The sequence below is a fragment of the Notothenia coriiceps genome, unplaced genomic scaffold (genome assembly GCF_000735185.1).
Source record: "Notothenia coriiceps isolate Sejong01 unplaced genomic scaffold, NC01 NC01_scaffold00026612, whole genome shotgun sequence".
Classification (NCBI taxonomy): domain Eukaryota; kingdom Metazoa; phylum Chordata; class Actinopteri; order Perciformes; family Nototheniidae; genus Notothenia; species Notothenia coriiceps.
Window position 1 is genome coordinate 483,514 of NW_011359313.1, and position 15,999 is coordinate 499,512.

The window sequence follows — 15,999 nt, forward strand, 5'->3', positions numbered from 1 at the left end:
GTTCTGGTGCAAATTTCAGTTTTTTTTTTTGTATTGATTAAAGGTTATACATGCATTCAAAATTGGAGAATAATGCTGTCAAAAACAAAAAAAACAAGAACAATTAATAACCTGATAGCCTTGTGCCTTTAGGTTTAACTAGTCACTAGTCTGCTCGTAGTTTCTGAGACACAACAACACAACTGCATGGAATCTATTATTAGAAAAGTGTTTTTGGAGACCTTGATTCAGATCTATTATTCCTTTTCATTTATCAAGACATGTTCTCTTTTCCTGAACCTCACACACGTGGAATATTGAGCTCAAGTCTCTCTGTTTTATTTCCCTGGACTTCAAATGAAAACTGAATGTCTCAGTTGTAAACACAAGGCCTTATGTAAGTCCCCTTCCCAGACCGTGTTAATAATTCAGGACAATGAACAGAAACCAAACAGCCTTCCACATGCACAGGTTTCAGTCAGATGATTTATTGGCCGAACCAAGTCATTACAGAAGTCTGAGTATGGAGTGAGGATAGACTTTAGAAGAAAACCTGAAATTTCCCTGCTTGAAGGCTGGGTCTTAACTTGTGGCTGTTACGTTGGCTCAAAATGATCTTTGTGGTCTGAGTACTTGTTCTGACATGTGTGCCCTTTTTGGCATTTATGTGAAACAAGTGTGGGAATTATTAATCATCAGACATCTGAAGTCATAATCAGAGGAAGTTACAACAAATGCAACTCAGGTTGGTTAACCCAACATTAACAAAGGCAGTGAACACCACACTGAGCTTCTGTCTGTCTAGCAATGTGTCAAGTTGTTATCATCCCAGCATATGTTGGTATACAAGTGAACAAAGATATCTTGAAATGGTAACAGAAACAGTTTGAATGAAAAAGAAATGCAGTCATACATTTTATACCAATATATGTTATAATTGCAACAGCAACAGCTTTTCTTAACGAATTCATATTTTAGATGTGCTTTTGAGGACCACTGAAGGCATTTATTACCCTTGCCTCTATTATAGTAACATTTCTTTGGAAAAACAGTATAAAGGACAATAAACAATGCTAGTGGGAAGCTGACACAAGTGTATTTGATTGAATAAATAGATAGCCAGGAAGCCGCTATTGTCTAAATGACACAAAAGAGAAGGGAAAAAGCCCCTTTTCAGGGTACACTCAAAGCCTTTTACTTTTCTTGGCAATAAAGTATATGTTCATTTCAGGTACAACAATATAAAGTAATAGGGATGTGTTATAGGCTATATCTTTGTTGTTCGATATACAATGGTGTTTTGAAGTGGAATGGGCCAATTATTAGTGACCAACTTGATGCCTTTTTCATTTTTAAGCCTTTGTTAATAATGCCATACGTTGTAACTGTGTTTTTTTCTGCTATGACACTCTTTAATATTTTCCTCAGAATCTCTGTTAAAAGTACACTATCATCACACAGCTCACTGATTTTTAGGGATTCTCCGATCGATCGGCCGCCAATCGATATCGACCGATACTCACTCTGCCGATCGATCGGTGCTCTCTAAAAATGCCGACCGCATGAGAGAGAGAGGGGGAGAGAGGAAAAGAGAGCGCTTCCGCTCATTTCTCCCGTGTTATTATCCAAAGTTAATGTAAACTTGAATAATGTACTTAATTTGAATGTAATAATTATGTTGGTTGTTGTTCGTGCAAGCGCCAGTGAATGAGCCCCATTAACTGAGCTGTAAACATAACTTTAAATGGAAGATCCCCATAGGCCCCGCCCACTCGATCGGATCGGCGATCGGTATCGGCCGATATTGATTCCGGCGATCGGCCCCAAAATTGGCAATCGGAGCATCAGTGATTTTTATCAGAACATTTTCACTTGCAAAGCTGCAACCAATTCCTTCACATGAAAGTCTATTTGTGCTAATATATAATTCACACTGAATGACATCTTCACTGCTTTTAATCAGGTTTGCTCTTTTTAGGGCCTTGGATATTTACTCAGCTAATTCTGTAAACATTGTGTTCTTGCTGCAGCCAAGTGTTGTATGATCAAAGCCAGAACTGACGTTGATAGCTGCTTGTATACTGTTGATTCAGCTGTAAGATACAATTGTGGGCTTCATAACTGTTTATTTGACCCTGAATTGTTACTGTCCTTATCTGCAGTCAGAGGGGCTATTGTTCCATTATGTTCATACACAAGAGCCTACTCATTGTGCACACACTGTGTTTCACTGGGATACACTGAACACAATAGAGTCAACATGTTGAAGTGCTACTGATCTGTTGATGCAGTGCTGAACACCATTTATTCTTTCTTCCCCTTGTTCACAGGATTTCGACATGTATTTATAGTAAAGGTTTATGGTTGAAACGTTAACTCAGATCAGATGATATAAATTAAATATCAATGTCAAGCACACATCACTTTTGCTCACTTATTTTTTCACAACATTTCAGTGCTTTAATAAAGTTTGCAACATCTATGTTGTTCAAATGAGTCATACAGTTTGTTGCAATTTATAAAAGGGTACTGAAGGTGAGGAAAAAGATATGGAAAATGTATTGGTTTTTAATTTTTTTATAATACATAATACTATATGAAACTAGTTTACAGTTTAATTTTTGCCACTGTAGATGTGTTTTTTGAATGAATTATTTTTCTTTATCATTCATTCTTTTCTCAAATGTGTCAGGTTTGTCGCAAATGTACTTAGACACATACTGTGTAGAAGCAGATTTTCTTTGTGCTGGTATTCTGGAGATACATTTCATATAATTTAGAATAAGCCAAATGCAGAGTATTTAAAAAATATATCTATATTGTTTTACAAAATATAAAACATACGGTATATGTTACGGTGTGTATCATTTTTACCCTGTCAAGGGGATGGTTGTCCAGCGAGTGTGACACTTAAAAAAAAAGAAAAAGGAAATGACTAATGACAATGACATGCCACCAACATTTAGGTGTGAATGTGGAAGGAAGATTGTAACACTTTGCTATTGTTTGTGTGCACCATGTACAAAAACAACATCAAGCGATCTTTTACTGTTTTTTTATTCAACTGTAATGGCTTCATCTATTTCTTTTAAGCAGTCACAGTACATTTGTCAGTGAACTGCTCCTCATCCCAAGATGAAGAAAGAATTGACTTTGATTTAATCATTCACAATAAAAATAAAAGGCTCATCAATTTTGAAATGGACATTTTATTTTTGTAAATGTGCAGGATAATTATCCAAGTCTATTAAAACTTCCCAGAGGGTTGGAAACACTTAACGCTGCGTGCTGCAGCAGGCTGCGAAACAGCGCTGTGTGAGAGCTTTCTTGATGACTGGGAGTGTTGTCAGTCACAGTCTGTGGTTTGATGATGTGTTTCTGTTGCTGTGCACCTCTGCAGGGAACGGTTTTGTGAACTCCAGGGGCTCTCCGGGCATCCACAGCTCACCCAGCGGCAATGGCCTGGGTAAAGTCATGCCCACCAAGTCTCCACCACCCCCCGGAGGGAACATGGGAATGGGAGGCCGTAAGCCAGACCTTAGGGTTGTTATCCCTCCGTCTAGCAAAGGGATGATGCCCCCACTGGTGAGTACAGCACTCCACTGCACACAAGCATCACCAGCTAAAGGGTCTTTAAGTACCTCTGCTGCAGGGCAGACCAGAGCTTTGTTCAGTGCCATCCAGACTTTCATAGAACAATCTTGCTGGGATTTTGCCACAACTATTTTTGACATTATCACATCGATATAGCATGCAAAAGACTGTGTTTATCTGCCAACTGGGACTCATTGTGCAGCGCTATTATTGTGCTGCATACTCCCTCTATTAACATGTGGGCAGAGCCAAGAATCTGCAGCCCAGGTGTCATAACTCGCACTCAATTATTCACATTTAAGAGGCTTTCTCTAATTATATTAATGAAGGTGCAGAGAGCTCTGACCACAGCGAACACCTGAGGCTAAACTCTCTCTAAATTCTCCTGGTCATAAATCTACATGAAGCAAAAAATATTACATGGGGGATTTTTTCAGCCTGTGGCCAGCACATATTCTATTTTCAACATTGCGAGTTGCTGATGTTGTCAGCAACAGGAGCCACTCCAGGAAAATGATTGTGTTTGGTAAATAAACCAAGGGTTACTGTGGGTGCTCCTCCTTTTGCAGAACATAGCCTGGAGCAGTTTTTAAACAACTGTGTGTTACCATGTCGGCATGTGGAATCAGCGGAGCAGGACAGGAAGTGTTGTAAGAGGTCTGAAACAGGTTAGGCGGTGGTGGGAGAAAGGCTCTGTTGGAGTGGTAGAGGCTGTGGCAGGTCTGCAGACAGCCTGTCATTAGGCCATAATGGTATTAAATTAATCACATCTCAGTGTGACAGAGTGTAGATGAAGACTTAATCAGGGGCCCAGGGTGTGAGCCAGATAATATCTTGTCGCCCTTGTCGTGTCTTCCTGCCGCTATTGATTGAGTGTGGATATTAAGACAGACCCGGCCTGGTCGCAGTACGTCCCACAGCACAAAGAAGATGGAAGATGGGCCGCTGGTTGCTCTCTCAGGAAAGAGAGGATTTGAAATACTCTGCTAAGTATCATGCAGTCAGTTTTGGTACCAGTGAAGTTACTTCATGTCATTTCTGATGACTATGAGATGATTGCAGTTTCACATTCAGAGTTATGTTAGTGTCGGTCAATATATAACAATTATTTACTCTCTGTTCTTAATTCTGTTCGGAATTTGTCTGCATCTTCTTTTTCATTATCACAAGATCAAGACAGGTTACATTCTGGCCAATGCCTTGGAAAGTATGGTTCAGTTAAGAATAAAACAACGGACATAAAATGTCGGAATTCAAAATGACTGCAGAAGTCATCCACTCTTTTAAATTCCGTAATGTCCCTTTTACTGTAAAATCTACATAGCCGTTGCTATTTTCCAGAGCGATTTCCAGGTGCTTTTTTCTGTAACCTCGCCTCTCTTCTTCTCTTCTGTTGAGGGCAGTCGGAGGAGGAGGAAATGGATTTGGTGAGTTTTGACAAATGCCTGGGCAAATGGCTGATATTTGAACATGCTCCAGGAAATCACACAAGCAAGACTGAATGCAGTGCTCCAAAAGGAGATTGGCTCTCTGAACTGCCAGAAATAATACGTTTACATTTTTTTTTTGTCACTGCATGTTTTGGGTCGGCCTGTGAAAATTGCCTCAGCCTGTTGAATTGGCTCCCCCATTGCCAACACGTCAATGTTAGTCGCCTCCAGGAGTTTGAGAGAAAAGGAAAGGGAAAGCGTAGCGCAAATAATGTTACATGTTTTAACTATTATAGTGTAGCCACAATCTGAAGGGGTTTGCAAGTTATAAGTGTTGGGTAACAAACCAAAATCATTTCATATTTTTTCTAAGGAAAGGAAGATTACATCATCTTAAATGACATCATGCTGTGAGATACTTAGGGTTTGGTGAAGTCATCTGGCTGGAGAGTGTTGGAACAATGCAAGGAAGCCATCAACTCGATCCTGATGCAATGCTGCTTCAAACGTAACCGCTGGCAGCTGCACATTGTACTCTGAGGATTTGTTACAGTATTGTTCGAAGCTACGTCTGCTTTTGATTAGTGGAGTTGGAGTGTCTGCATCTGTAGCTCACAGCGTAGTTTGCTGCATGACCACACAGTGCTGTGTAGGTGTGTTTGAGTGGACTGCATGTCGGTCACTGCACTTAAAAAAAACACTGAAGCTGTACTGTACGTCTCTCTGGAAGAATCATTTCTCTGCCGCTCAGTTAAGAGATGTTTGTTGGATTGTAAAACTAATCACTTGACTCACTTACTTTGCCTCATTCTTAATGTCTTGTCACAAGGCAATAGAGATGCTGTGGAATGTTGCTCGCACTTTAACAGCATCCTTTTTTCAGGTCTAACAAAGTACATTTCATTAAAAAGATTGTAGGAAATGGGATTTATAATTAGTTTTGCCTGTTGCTGCATGTTGATTCTTGATGTGACACAATTCATATTTCTGATTAATGATTTTTTTAAATGTTGTATGTATTGTAAAGCCCTTTTTTGTTGTTGACAAAATAACAAGTTTATCTGCAGTTTGTTGCAAACATATATTTAATAAACTATATCTGAATGACTATATGACAATCCCTGTTCACCACATGAAATATGTATCTTTTGCTGACATATTTGGAAAAATATGGTGAGGAGTGAATCAGAAGGATCAGACATCCACAAAGCTACACCACCATCTAGTGGTCACACTTGTTATTACCCCAATAACCTTATTTACAACGATATGTATTTTTACAAAGGATCTCAATTAAATGTCTTCAATGATAATAAAATATGTCCAATTCTTAGTATAAGAGTTAGGAATTTTTAGCGGTAGAATTTGGGCTTATGCTGTTTTTTGTGTTTTTTGTGTGTAGAACAACCAGAGGATAAACAGCTCCCAGCAGCTGGCAACTCCGGTGGTGTCTGTCACCACCCCCAGCTTGCCCCCCCAGGGCCTGCTCTACTCGGGCATGCCCACCTCCTACAACCCTGCTGGTGAGTCCGTCCTGGCTCTCCTCTCAGACTGAAAAGAACGGGCTCAGCCGCGCTGTTTGCACAACACACTGTTGGTTCTTGCTCTTTTCACAGAGGCACATGGTGTTGTATCTGAAATGAGTTCTCACTGTGTGTGTGGCTGCTTTTGTTTTCACAGAGTTCTCCCTGAGCAGTGCGGAGATCTCCTCCCTACAGGGCTTCAGCTCTCCTGGGCTCTCACTGGGCTCCATGTCGGCATGGCAACAGCATCAACTGGGCCAGGCAGCTCTTAATTCTTTGGTGTGAGTAACATAACACACGTCCAAACAAAGGCACACTCTCCAGACGCCCTCGCATAAATGCAACACCCACTGTGCTCTGTGATATCATGCTGAATCACACATCTACATATTCCTGGCTCTCCACAGTGCTGTGCCTCACATTTGTTGTCTCATTTTTATTCTGAACACAAAATGTCATGCTTATCTTCTCTGTAGTGGTGGAGGTCACCTACCTCACGGCTCCAACCTCTCTATCAACACCAGCCAGAGCTTGAACATCAAATCCGAGCCCATTTCGCCGCCCCGGGAGCGTGTCACCCCATCTGGCTTCCCCCTTCAGCAGCAGCAGCAAGGGTCCAGCCGACAGGAAGTCCTGGGACGTTCACCCGCCGACAGCCTCAGCTCCTCCTGTAGCTCCTACGACGGCAGCGACCGTGAGGACCACCGGCAAGACTTCCACTCCCCACTGGGGCTGGGCAGGCCCCCTGCTGGCTCCGAGGACAGGGAGGGCCCCTCGGTCAAGCGCCTGCGCATGGACACATGGGTGACATAAAGAGCCCCTATCACGCCTCCAGTCACCAGCCAGTCAGAGAGCGGGAGGGGTTAGACATGGGGATAAAAGAAAGAGCAAGGGTCCTAGTGCTATTATTATGATACTATTATTCAACTCCTTTCAATTTGTAAGACTGAGTGGCAAATGTTATAAAATGTGTCAGGACATATCTAAAGTAAATTCACAAACTGATACAGTAGGATTAAAAACGATCTCAGTTAGCTGGACTGAATTACATGCACAGGCAGGTGATAACAGGTACTTGGTGCAATTCAGATGATGTTTGCAGAAGGAAGATGTTAAAAAGAAAAATTGTTAAACAATAGGCGGTAGATTATTGTAAGCACTGGTCTAGTCAGACACTTACATGTAGTTGCTGTATTGCTGTTGTGCTCGCAAGTTGCAAACAATCAGAGAAAGTTGTGTTGCTTTCAGGCTAAGGACCCGTACATATGATGTTCAATGCAAGAACTATCTTTTAAAATCATGCTGTAACCACAGAAGACCTTTTATCTCAAGTGGCCTCTTGTAATTTATTGATTCATTCGATAAGGGGTACAGAGACCACGAGTTAATTAAGACTATACAGGACTTTTCACCACACAGTTAACAACAGTTGAGACAACCTTAGTTAATAAATGAAACAATACTGTTGGAGGTAAAAACAAAAGAGCATCAAAATGAATTGCAATAATGACATATTATTCATTTTTAAATTGACAGTTGAAAAGAGTAGGTTATATAAATGTGCAATTAAGATAATGCGAACCTGTCCAGTTGAACTGGTGCAAAAATCAACACATTTATGTAACAGTTCATCAGTAATATAAGCCAAAGCTGTTCTTTTGTGTCGTTTTGTACAGTTGCTACGGTTTCCTAACAATTCACTCAAACACACCATCTCTTTCATCATAGTTTTATTTTTTATTGTGCTTTATTGCAAACAGTGTAAAGTCGTGTAAACAAGATCTTGAATTGATATCTAAAGCCATGAACATTTGCTGTTCTGTTTGTAAAATGGATAATTTGAGCCAAACCTTTTCTTTTGTTGTGTAAATAGCGACTTTAATATATATCACCAGGGTGTGAGTACGTGCTGAATGTACTGTATGATCACCGTTTTCAAGAAAAGTATATTTTTGTGGATTACAGCCAAGTTTACAAGAGTAGACCCTTAAGAAGTAGATCATTCACTGGTCAATATTTGCTATTATGTTCCTTTTACTGTAATTTCCTCTAAATTGAATTATCCACATAGCCTCCTGTGTGTTTTGGTTCCAGATGGCCAATTGTTTTTTCTCTCTTTATTAGTGATGACTGTTTGTCCTATAGACATTGTTGTAACAATGCTGTGAGATTGAAGTTCCACTATTTTCAGATTTGTAAAGGATAATCACAAAGCTAGGGGAAATAGTTTTTTTTTTCTTCCCTCCTATTGTAGTTGTATACCAGCAGCTGCTGAATACACTGCCAACATTCAAACCCAAGGTCCCTGCCCCACATTGAAGAATAATCTATTGTTATTGCATGTAGCTCAACAGTAATACATGCCATCTCCCAATTCCTTTCCACTATCCTGTTATTGGCCCAAGCAGAAGACATAAACATGGCTGTTGAACTTCACCCAAAAGTGATTAGCCTGTGTTCATATGTGGTTGTAAATATCGCAGTCAGTCATGATTATGTACAAAAACCCTTGTGTGTTTCCCTAATTGGCCCCAAAAATGGTACCTTTTATCAATGCCCTATTACTAGTACTACTTTAGGCTTAGGAACCTTAGGAGCCAGAAGAGTGAAAATCTGAAGGCATTGAAGTCATTTATGCGTAAGGTGTATTGATGCTGAGTCCGTGACAGAGGGGGGGGGGGAGGGAAAGGGGCTGTGACTTGTTTTCTTCTCCATCATCATTACACACAAATAATACAGCAGCTAATTCATGATAACAGGTTGCCATTGACTCCAATCTCACTGCTGGATGCACACATTTGTATGAGAAGTTTGCTGTATGCGAAAGGCATCGCTCTGCATTCACCGTGACATATCTTGTGTGTTTCTGCGGTCTCTCCGCCCCATCATCAGCTCCATGGTAGTTCTCAATATAAAAAAAGTACTGATCTATGCAGTTTACGCCCCAATTCACACGACATATACAGATTATGATGTCATTACAGGTGGCATTTAGTCCACAAAGCATCAGGAAGAAGCACATTTATAGATTGACTGTTAGCCTCTTATCCTGAAGTGCCACAGCAGTACTACCAGTTACATATAATACATTTAATTAAATGATTGATTTGGATACCCCGGGGCAATCTCTTCATGTTCATATACATTGGTAGATATACATTTCATAATGTATAGTAATCCATTATGTAATCTAGTTTAACAAAGCAGGTGAAAATAGCAATAATAAACGACCACAACAACAAAAATAGTCTGCCTCTCTCGGCAGCATCACCTCGTAGCTGAGCACATACTTTAGCACTTGATCACATATCAGGGAATTTTGTAGTTTGTCTAACTATATGCACAGTGAGGAAATGCCTTATCCCAAAGAGAATGATATATATCATTTTTATTTTATTATCTCTCTGTAAAAAAAACACACACAATGCAGATATCATTCAAACTTGACCAGACCTGCCTCTTCTTACAAAAGACCCACACAAGAAAATGCACAGTGAATGCATCGTGATACACTTTGCTCTTTTGGTCCATGTCCAAATTGTGCACAAATAATGAATGTGAAAAGAAAGGGTAATCGATGAACCTTTGTAGAAGACTTTCTTCACTTTGCTGTGTAAGAGTACACTGCTTCGCTTCATGGCTTTTATAAACAGAACTACGTGTTTGGTAAGTGTTTGTAGTTGATAGTTCACTTAACAAAAAAAGCTGTTTTCGGTTTGAATGCTCAGACCGTTTGGCGGCACAAGCTGGACTTTGTTGCCAATAATGAAATTATTTGTTTCAAAAATCGAAAGAGATTTTAAGTTAATCTACATTTTCTTTCCCTTGAATGTGTTATTTTATTTTCATCATACAATAAATATTCAAGTGAACTTTTTCTTAAACAATTAAGATACTATGCTAGATATTGTTGTACAAAATTTGTATTCTTCACAAAAGTACAAATATTGGCTTTTAATGTGTAATTTAGGTTATCTCTCTTATTCTGTATAAAATGAAGTAAACAACTCTTACATAGAATTTGTTCTCCTGTGAAGTTCCAAACAGTACCAACTGTCAACTTTATTAAACACCTCAGTGTATGCTCAGTCTGAACTCAATGTCTATTCATCTTTGAATCTTGCCAAGATTGCATCTCATTCACTGCATGCAGTAGCTGGTACACTGAGGCTGCTTCCATGGTCTATCATACATACAGTTATACAAACTGCACGGTAAGGTGTTTATCTCACTGACTTAATGTTAAAACATTCTTATTCTTATTGAAATCACCAGATTGATAATGTTTATTTAAAAATAATGCTGCTGATATCCAACTAATTTTACACATGCTGAATAAACGGTGCATGCAGTATGGCAGCCAGTGGTGGGAGAGGTTCTCAGATCTTAAAGTACTACAATGTTAAATCATTACAACTTTGAGCTACTTCTACTTTACTTGAGTATTTCAATTGTCTGCTACTTTGTACTTCTACTCCACTACAATTCAGAGGTAAATCGTGTACTTTTACTCCACTACATTTATACGTTTAATACTTTTACTTATTTTGTAGATTTGGATAGATGATATGAAATATAAAACAAAACCTAAATAAGACTTTAGTTACACCTGGAGTAAATTCACAAGCTACCTTGCAGCACACCAAGTAATTACAAATGGCTGCACCTTTACCAGTTTTGATAAACACTTTAATTCATCATTGTAATAAAAACCAATCATACAATGAGTACTTTTGGTACTTTAAGTATAATTTTATGCTAATACATTTGTACTTTTACTTGAGTTACATTTTGATTGCAGGATGTTTACTTGTTACTGAGTATTGCTACACTCTGGTACTTTACTTTTACTGGAGTACAAGATCTACTTCTTCCACCTCTGTGTCTTCAGCTGATTTTGAAATAACTTTAACAGTGCTGAATCAGGATTTGTGCTTTTTTTTAGCTTCTTTGTGGGCTTCACGTATACTATGGATACTTACACAAATCAAACATAAACTGTTTCACATCGAACAGTTTTAAAAGGGGACCTCGTGTATTTCCATAGTATCTCCAGCAGGAGGAACTGTAACACAGCATTACACAGTTAAGGTAAATTGGTTAACCACTGACGCTAACACCTCACAACAACATTAGTCTACAACATGAACTATAATACAGGTTACTAAGCTAACAACACATTTATCTTCACTATCCGTTGGCTGAGTAACGTAAAACTAGACGTAAAGTAATTTAAAATATGTTGAAATTAAAGATGAGCAACATCGCGAATGTTCATTAAAATATGATGCTTAGCTAACTTATATCACTGTCTAGTTGACGCTATACATTAGTTAAATCTCTTTAACGCTTGATGTTAAGTAATCAGGCTTTTACTGCAATGTTTGCTTAATCCTCAACTGAACACTGACATGAAATCAATAGTCATTCCAGAATTGGAGGACAATTTAGACACCAACATTTTTGAAAAATGAACCTTTTATTTTATAGTTTGTTTTAATGTATTTAGGAAAAACAGATAATAAACCATAAAAAAAGTGATTTGCCCAGCTAAGGCATCAAATGTATATTTTCCAATGAAGAATTACCCCTGTTACTCCCTGTTACTCCTAATTATAGTAACAAGGTTGAAAATCAATGCTAATTTGAGCTTTAACCTCAGGAATTATTGCTAGATGTAGCATGTAATGCTACTTTCAAGGCAAGGACAAACTTGGATATTTAATGAAAGAAAGATAACTTTGAAATTAATATGCTTTATTCTGATAATATGAGTAACAGGGTTGAGTTGGTTAGAGTGCCACACTCTTTTAAGACTGAAAAGATTGTAAAAAATATGAAAAATAAAAGAGAGGACTTAGTTTTGGCCAGCGCCGTATAGACTATCTATATGGCGCTGGTTTTGGTCTACCCATGGCACTAGCACATGCCTTACTGATGTCGCTTCCTCTGTGTCATCTGTTTTACAGTTTTTTCACTTCCTCTGCCAATCTAAAAAGGTTTGGGTAACAGGGTTGAACGCATGTTGAGGGACACACCTTCTGTGCAAAATTACTGTTATTTAAAACATGTTTATGATTTAACAAATTGATTTTACCATTACAAGAGACATATATCAATAGAATAATACCAACAAAAGTAAATAAAATCCCTATTTTAAATGTTATATTTGACATGCAAGTTGGTCACCAAGAAGCGGGGACAAGAGCAAAAGGCAATTTTAGGGGGTGTTCGAGAGCTATTTGAAAATGTAAATAATATTTTGAAACCACTTATTTCTACAACTTTATATACATTTTGTCTCAATACAAGTATGTTTAACACAACAAGTGCATGTTTTAGCTTTTTGAGCATGGATTATTAGATTTTTAATATGGAGGACATGAAATATCCTCCAACTCTGGAATGACCCAGATAGTTAAAAACGGCATAGACGGATTTGGGTGATATTGACTAGGGTCCCCTCAGGACCCAAACAAGAAGAATAAAAAAATAAAACAGAAAACAATTAAATTAATTATTAACAGTTTGATTGAGTCGTTAAATATTTGCATGATAGAATAAAGGACCTGTGAGATTTGCTACTCAAATAACTAAATTAAATTGAGCAGCAAAACAAAGAAGTGAGAAACAAACAGGGGTTTGAGGTTAACTGTGTAGTTGACAAGTTCAATCTTTCATTCATGGTTGTGTTCAGTGAGAAGGCTTCCATGTGCATCACTCAGTATATTTGTCCCCAGTGCATGTTCTTGGCTTCCCCTCCATCGGACCAGCTGTGCTGCAGGCTGGAGCCGGTCCAGTGTGCATGTGTAGAGTAACCAAGCAGGGTTTTAGGCTGTTTGAGTTGTGTGAGAAGGAGGGCGACAGGCCACCTGCCATAGGGGCTTGCCCTGTTCAGATCCCCAGCCCTGCCTTTCAACTGGGAGCCAAGTTAGGGTTCTTTCATGTGGGCCTGATCTCCTTAAGACGTCAGCAAATATTGAACAAGACTCAGTCCAGACTCAAACACATCTGTTGTCATATATTCTCTACTGTTAGGCACAGACATGGAGAGAGAGAGGGAGTGAACACCAGTGGGTCTGTTGCATTAGCTTCCATGTGTGGACAGAAAGCTATACTTTATACTTTGCAAACACAAATGCTCACTCTCGACGAGCTTAGGCTAAACCATGTTCCACTGTAAACAAATATAGGGCTGTGTGAAATAGTTTGAGTTTGGTATGACAAGGCGGCCACTGACTGCCAGATTCGCGCTGAAGATCAGACATGAGATAAGACGAACAGATAGCCAACATTTCATATGCCTCAGTCATGTTGTAGAATCCATCAACAGTATTTTGGGAGCGTTTTGGACAGATAAGAAGGCCAGTTGTATTGTAGAATTAGCATAGATTATGGAATTAAGAGTTTTTCTCAAATACTTGGAGCCTTAAGAGAATACATATTAGAGGAAGTGTAAGGCATGTCAAACTTGAAACAGACAAAAGCCCCAGAAATGCAAATACATATTAAAATCAACAATAAACAGATTCACAGGAAGGGAATAAACAGTCTGTAAAACTTAGTCTACTGTTAGCTCGACTGTTTTAGCATAGTTTCGGTTCTTCAGTGTGCATTTAATGTCATCCAACTGTGTCATTGTATCATTTATTTTTTTTCTGATCCCACATAATAGAAGTAATGCTCTATTACCCACCACAAAAAGACTTGGGTAGGACTCATCCCTAGACTTTGTCATTCTCATAGTCGTTGAAACTTGTCCTTGTGTGACAGGTATGGCTGGTTTTACCATGTTTTGCCTCTCCACCAATCAGCTGCCTTCAAAATTCTCCTGAAGAAGAAAAGGACACTGACTACAGGTTGTATTGCCTGAAGTACTTCCTCTTCGACCTCATAGTTGGGATGGTTGTGCTGCCTCCTTACAAATGTGTTGTTGCTCTCGGTGGAGATTGATTCAGTGTGTTGGTTTTTCAAGCTGTACGGCAGTGGTCGACTGAGCAGGTATAGTACTTGTTATTATTATACTGCAATGTAGTATTACTTGGGTAAAGTAGTTTATTCAGAAATGTTTATGTTATCAGATATCAGGCCTCAGCACTATTGGTAAGATAGCCTCTCACCTTTGTTTTGCTGATTTATTGTAGTTTAGATAAAAGCATTGTTTGTGTATGCTGACAAATCCTTGAAAGTGCTTAATCTGACATTGTGTTGATACTTCTTGACCTAAAGTCCCCTCTACAGTAATAAAGAGCCTTTTTGATATTTTATTTGAATAAAAGTGTTAAGCTAAGGAAGAAAAAAATGGGAAAATATTATTTTTAGTAGGGGTGCACCAAATGGGAAATTCTTGGCCGAAACCGATACCGAAAATAGGAAACAGTTGGCCGAAAACCGAATGCCGAAAGGCCGAAAATGATTAATAGAAATATATATTATAATGTATACATTTTTTACCAATGTTGTTCAGCTGCCTGATTATGGAAAAAGACATGATTATGGCAAAAATTAACTTAACTTAACTTAACTTAACTAATAATCACTATTATGGGTCCATAAAACATTTATTCAGCACTTTTGAATGCATACAGTCCATTAATTCCAAGTCAAGTGCATTTTCTTTTCTCAGTAGGATAACTACAACAAAGTGAATTCAGAACAAAGCCAAGGTGCTTTAAAACTACATAAACATCTAGGCCAGTAGGCCTACAACAAAATAGTGTAAATAAAGACTGTAACAGCCAGGCCTTCAACAACAACAAATGCACCTATAAGTGCATGCATACAAATGTGCAAACTGGATAAATCCACATGAATGTAACTATTTACAAATGAAATTACAATTGAATGTCAAGAATCTGTAAATAAGGCTTTCTGTCCTCATAAGCAAAGTAGTAAACATTGTATAAAGATACATAAAGTGAAAACTGGATACAAAATCCACAATCAATTACAAATTAAATTACAATTTCAAGAATCTGCAAATAAGGCTGTCTGTCCTCATGAGCAATGTAAACAACATTGTATCATTTAGATACCGAAAGTACAATATATTGAACACTGCTGCTGTCATTTCCCCCTAATGATAACCTGAGATGGTGAATTATAACTCACAATGAAAATTGTTCAGGAAAGTGGGTATAGAGTAGACATGTAGAACTAGATAAGCTTATGATAAGCCAGACTTGTCTACTTATTAAGGAAAAGTGGGAGGTTCTTTTTAATGAACATAGCTTCTCTGCTTTATCAGCCATAAGTCTGTTCCTCTTCTCATCAAGCACATGAGAGGCAGCGCTGAACAGTCTCTCGCTGTCAGTGCTTGTGATTTGATCTTACTCCGCATATTTGTCCGGGTGTTTTGATTTCAAGTGGTGGAGTAATCCCGAAGTGGTGAAAGTCTTTGCAGTTACACCCCCTCGAGAAATGTCAGCTGAACACGTTTTACAAATCGCAATCCGCAGCTCTTTTCCCTCCTG

General features: G+C 38.6%; 1 protein-coding gene across 7 annotated transcripts in view; it reads left to right on the forward strand.

Moving 5' to 3' along the window:
- Positions 1 to 10,626, forward strand: part of mef2aa (myocyte enhancer factor 2aa) — a 59,490-nt gene extending 48,864 nt beyond the window's left edge. For 5 of the 7 annotated variants that reach the window (XM_010784861.1, XM_010784863.1, XM_010784862.1 and 2 more), the window contains 5 exons: positions 3,380 to 3,564; positions 4,977 to 5,000; positions 6,406 to 6,526; positions 6,684 to 6,807; positions 7,003 to 10,626. In XM_010784861.1, coding sequence (XP_010783163.1) covers positions 3,380 to 3,564; positions 4,977 to 5,000; positions 6,406 to 6,526; positions 6,684 to 6,807; positions 7,003 to 7,339 — 791 coding nt within the window. In that variant the 3' untranslated portion in view covers positions 7,340 to 10,626. The remainder of the gene's footprint in view (positions 1 to 3,379; positions 3,565 to 4,976; positions 5,001 to 6,405; positions 6,527 to 6,683; positions 6,808 to 7,002) is intronic. The other 2 variants (XM_010784866.1, XM_010784865.1) reach the window with 1 other exon arrangement.
- The last annotated feature ends 5,373 nt before the right edge of the window (positions 10,627 to 15,999 follow it).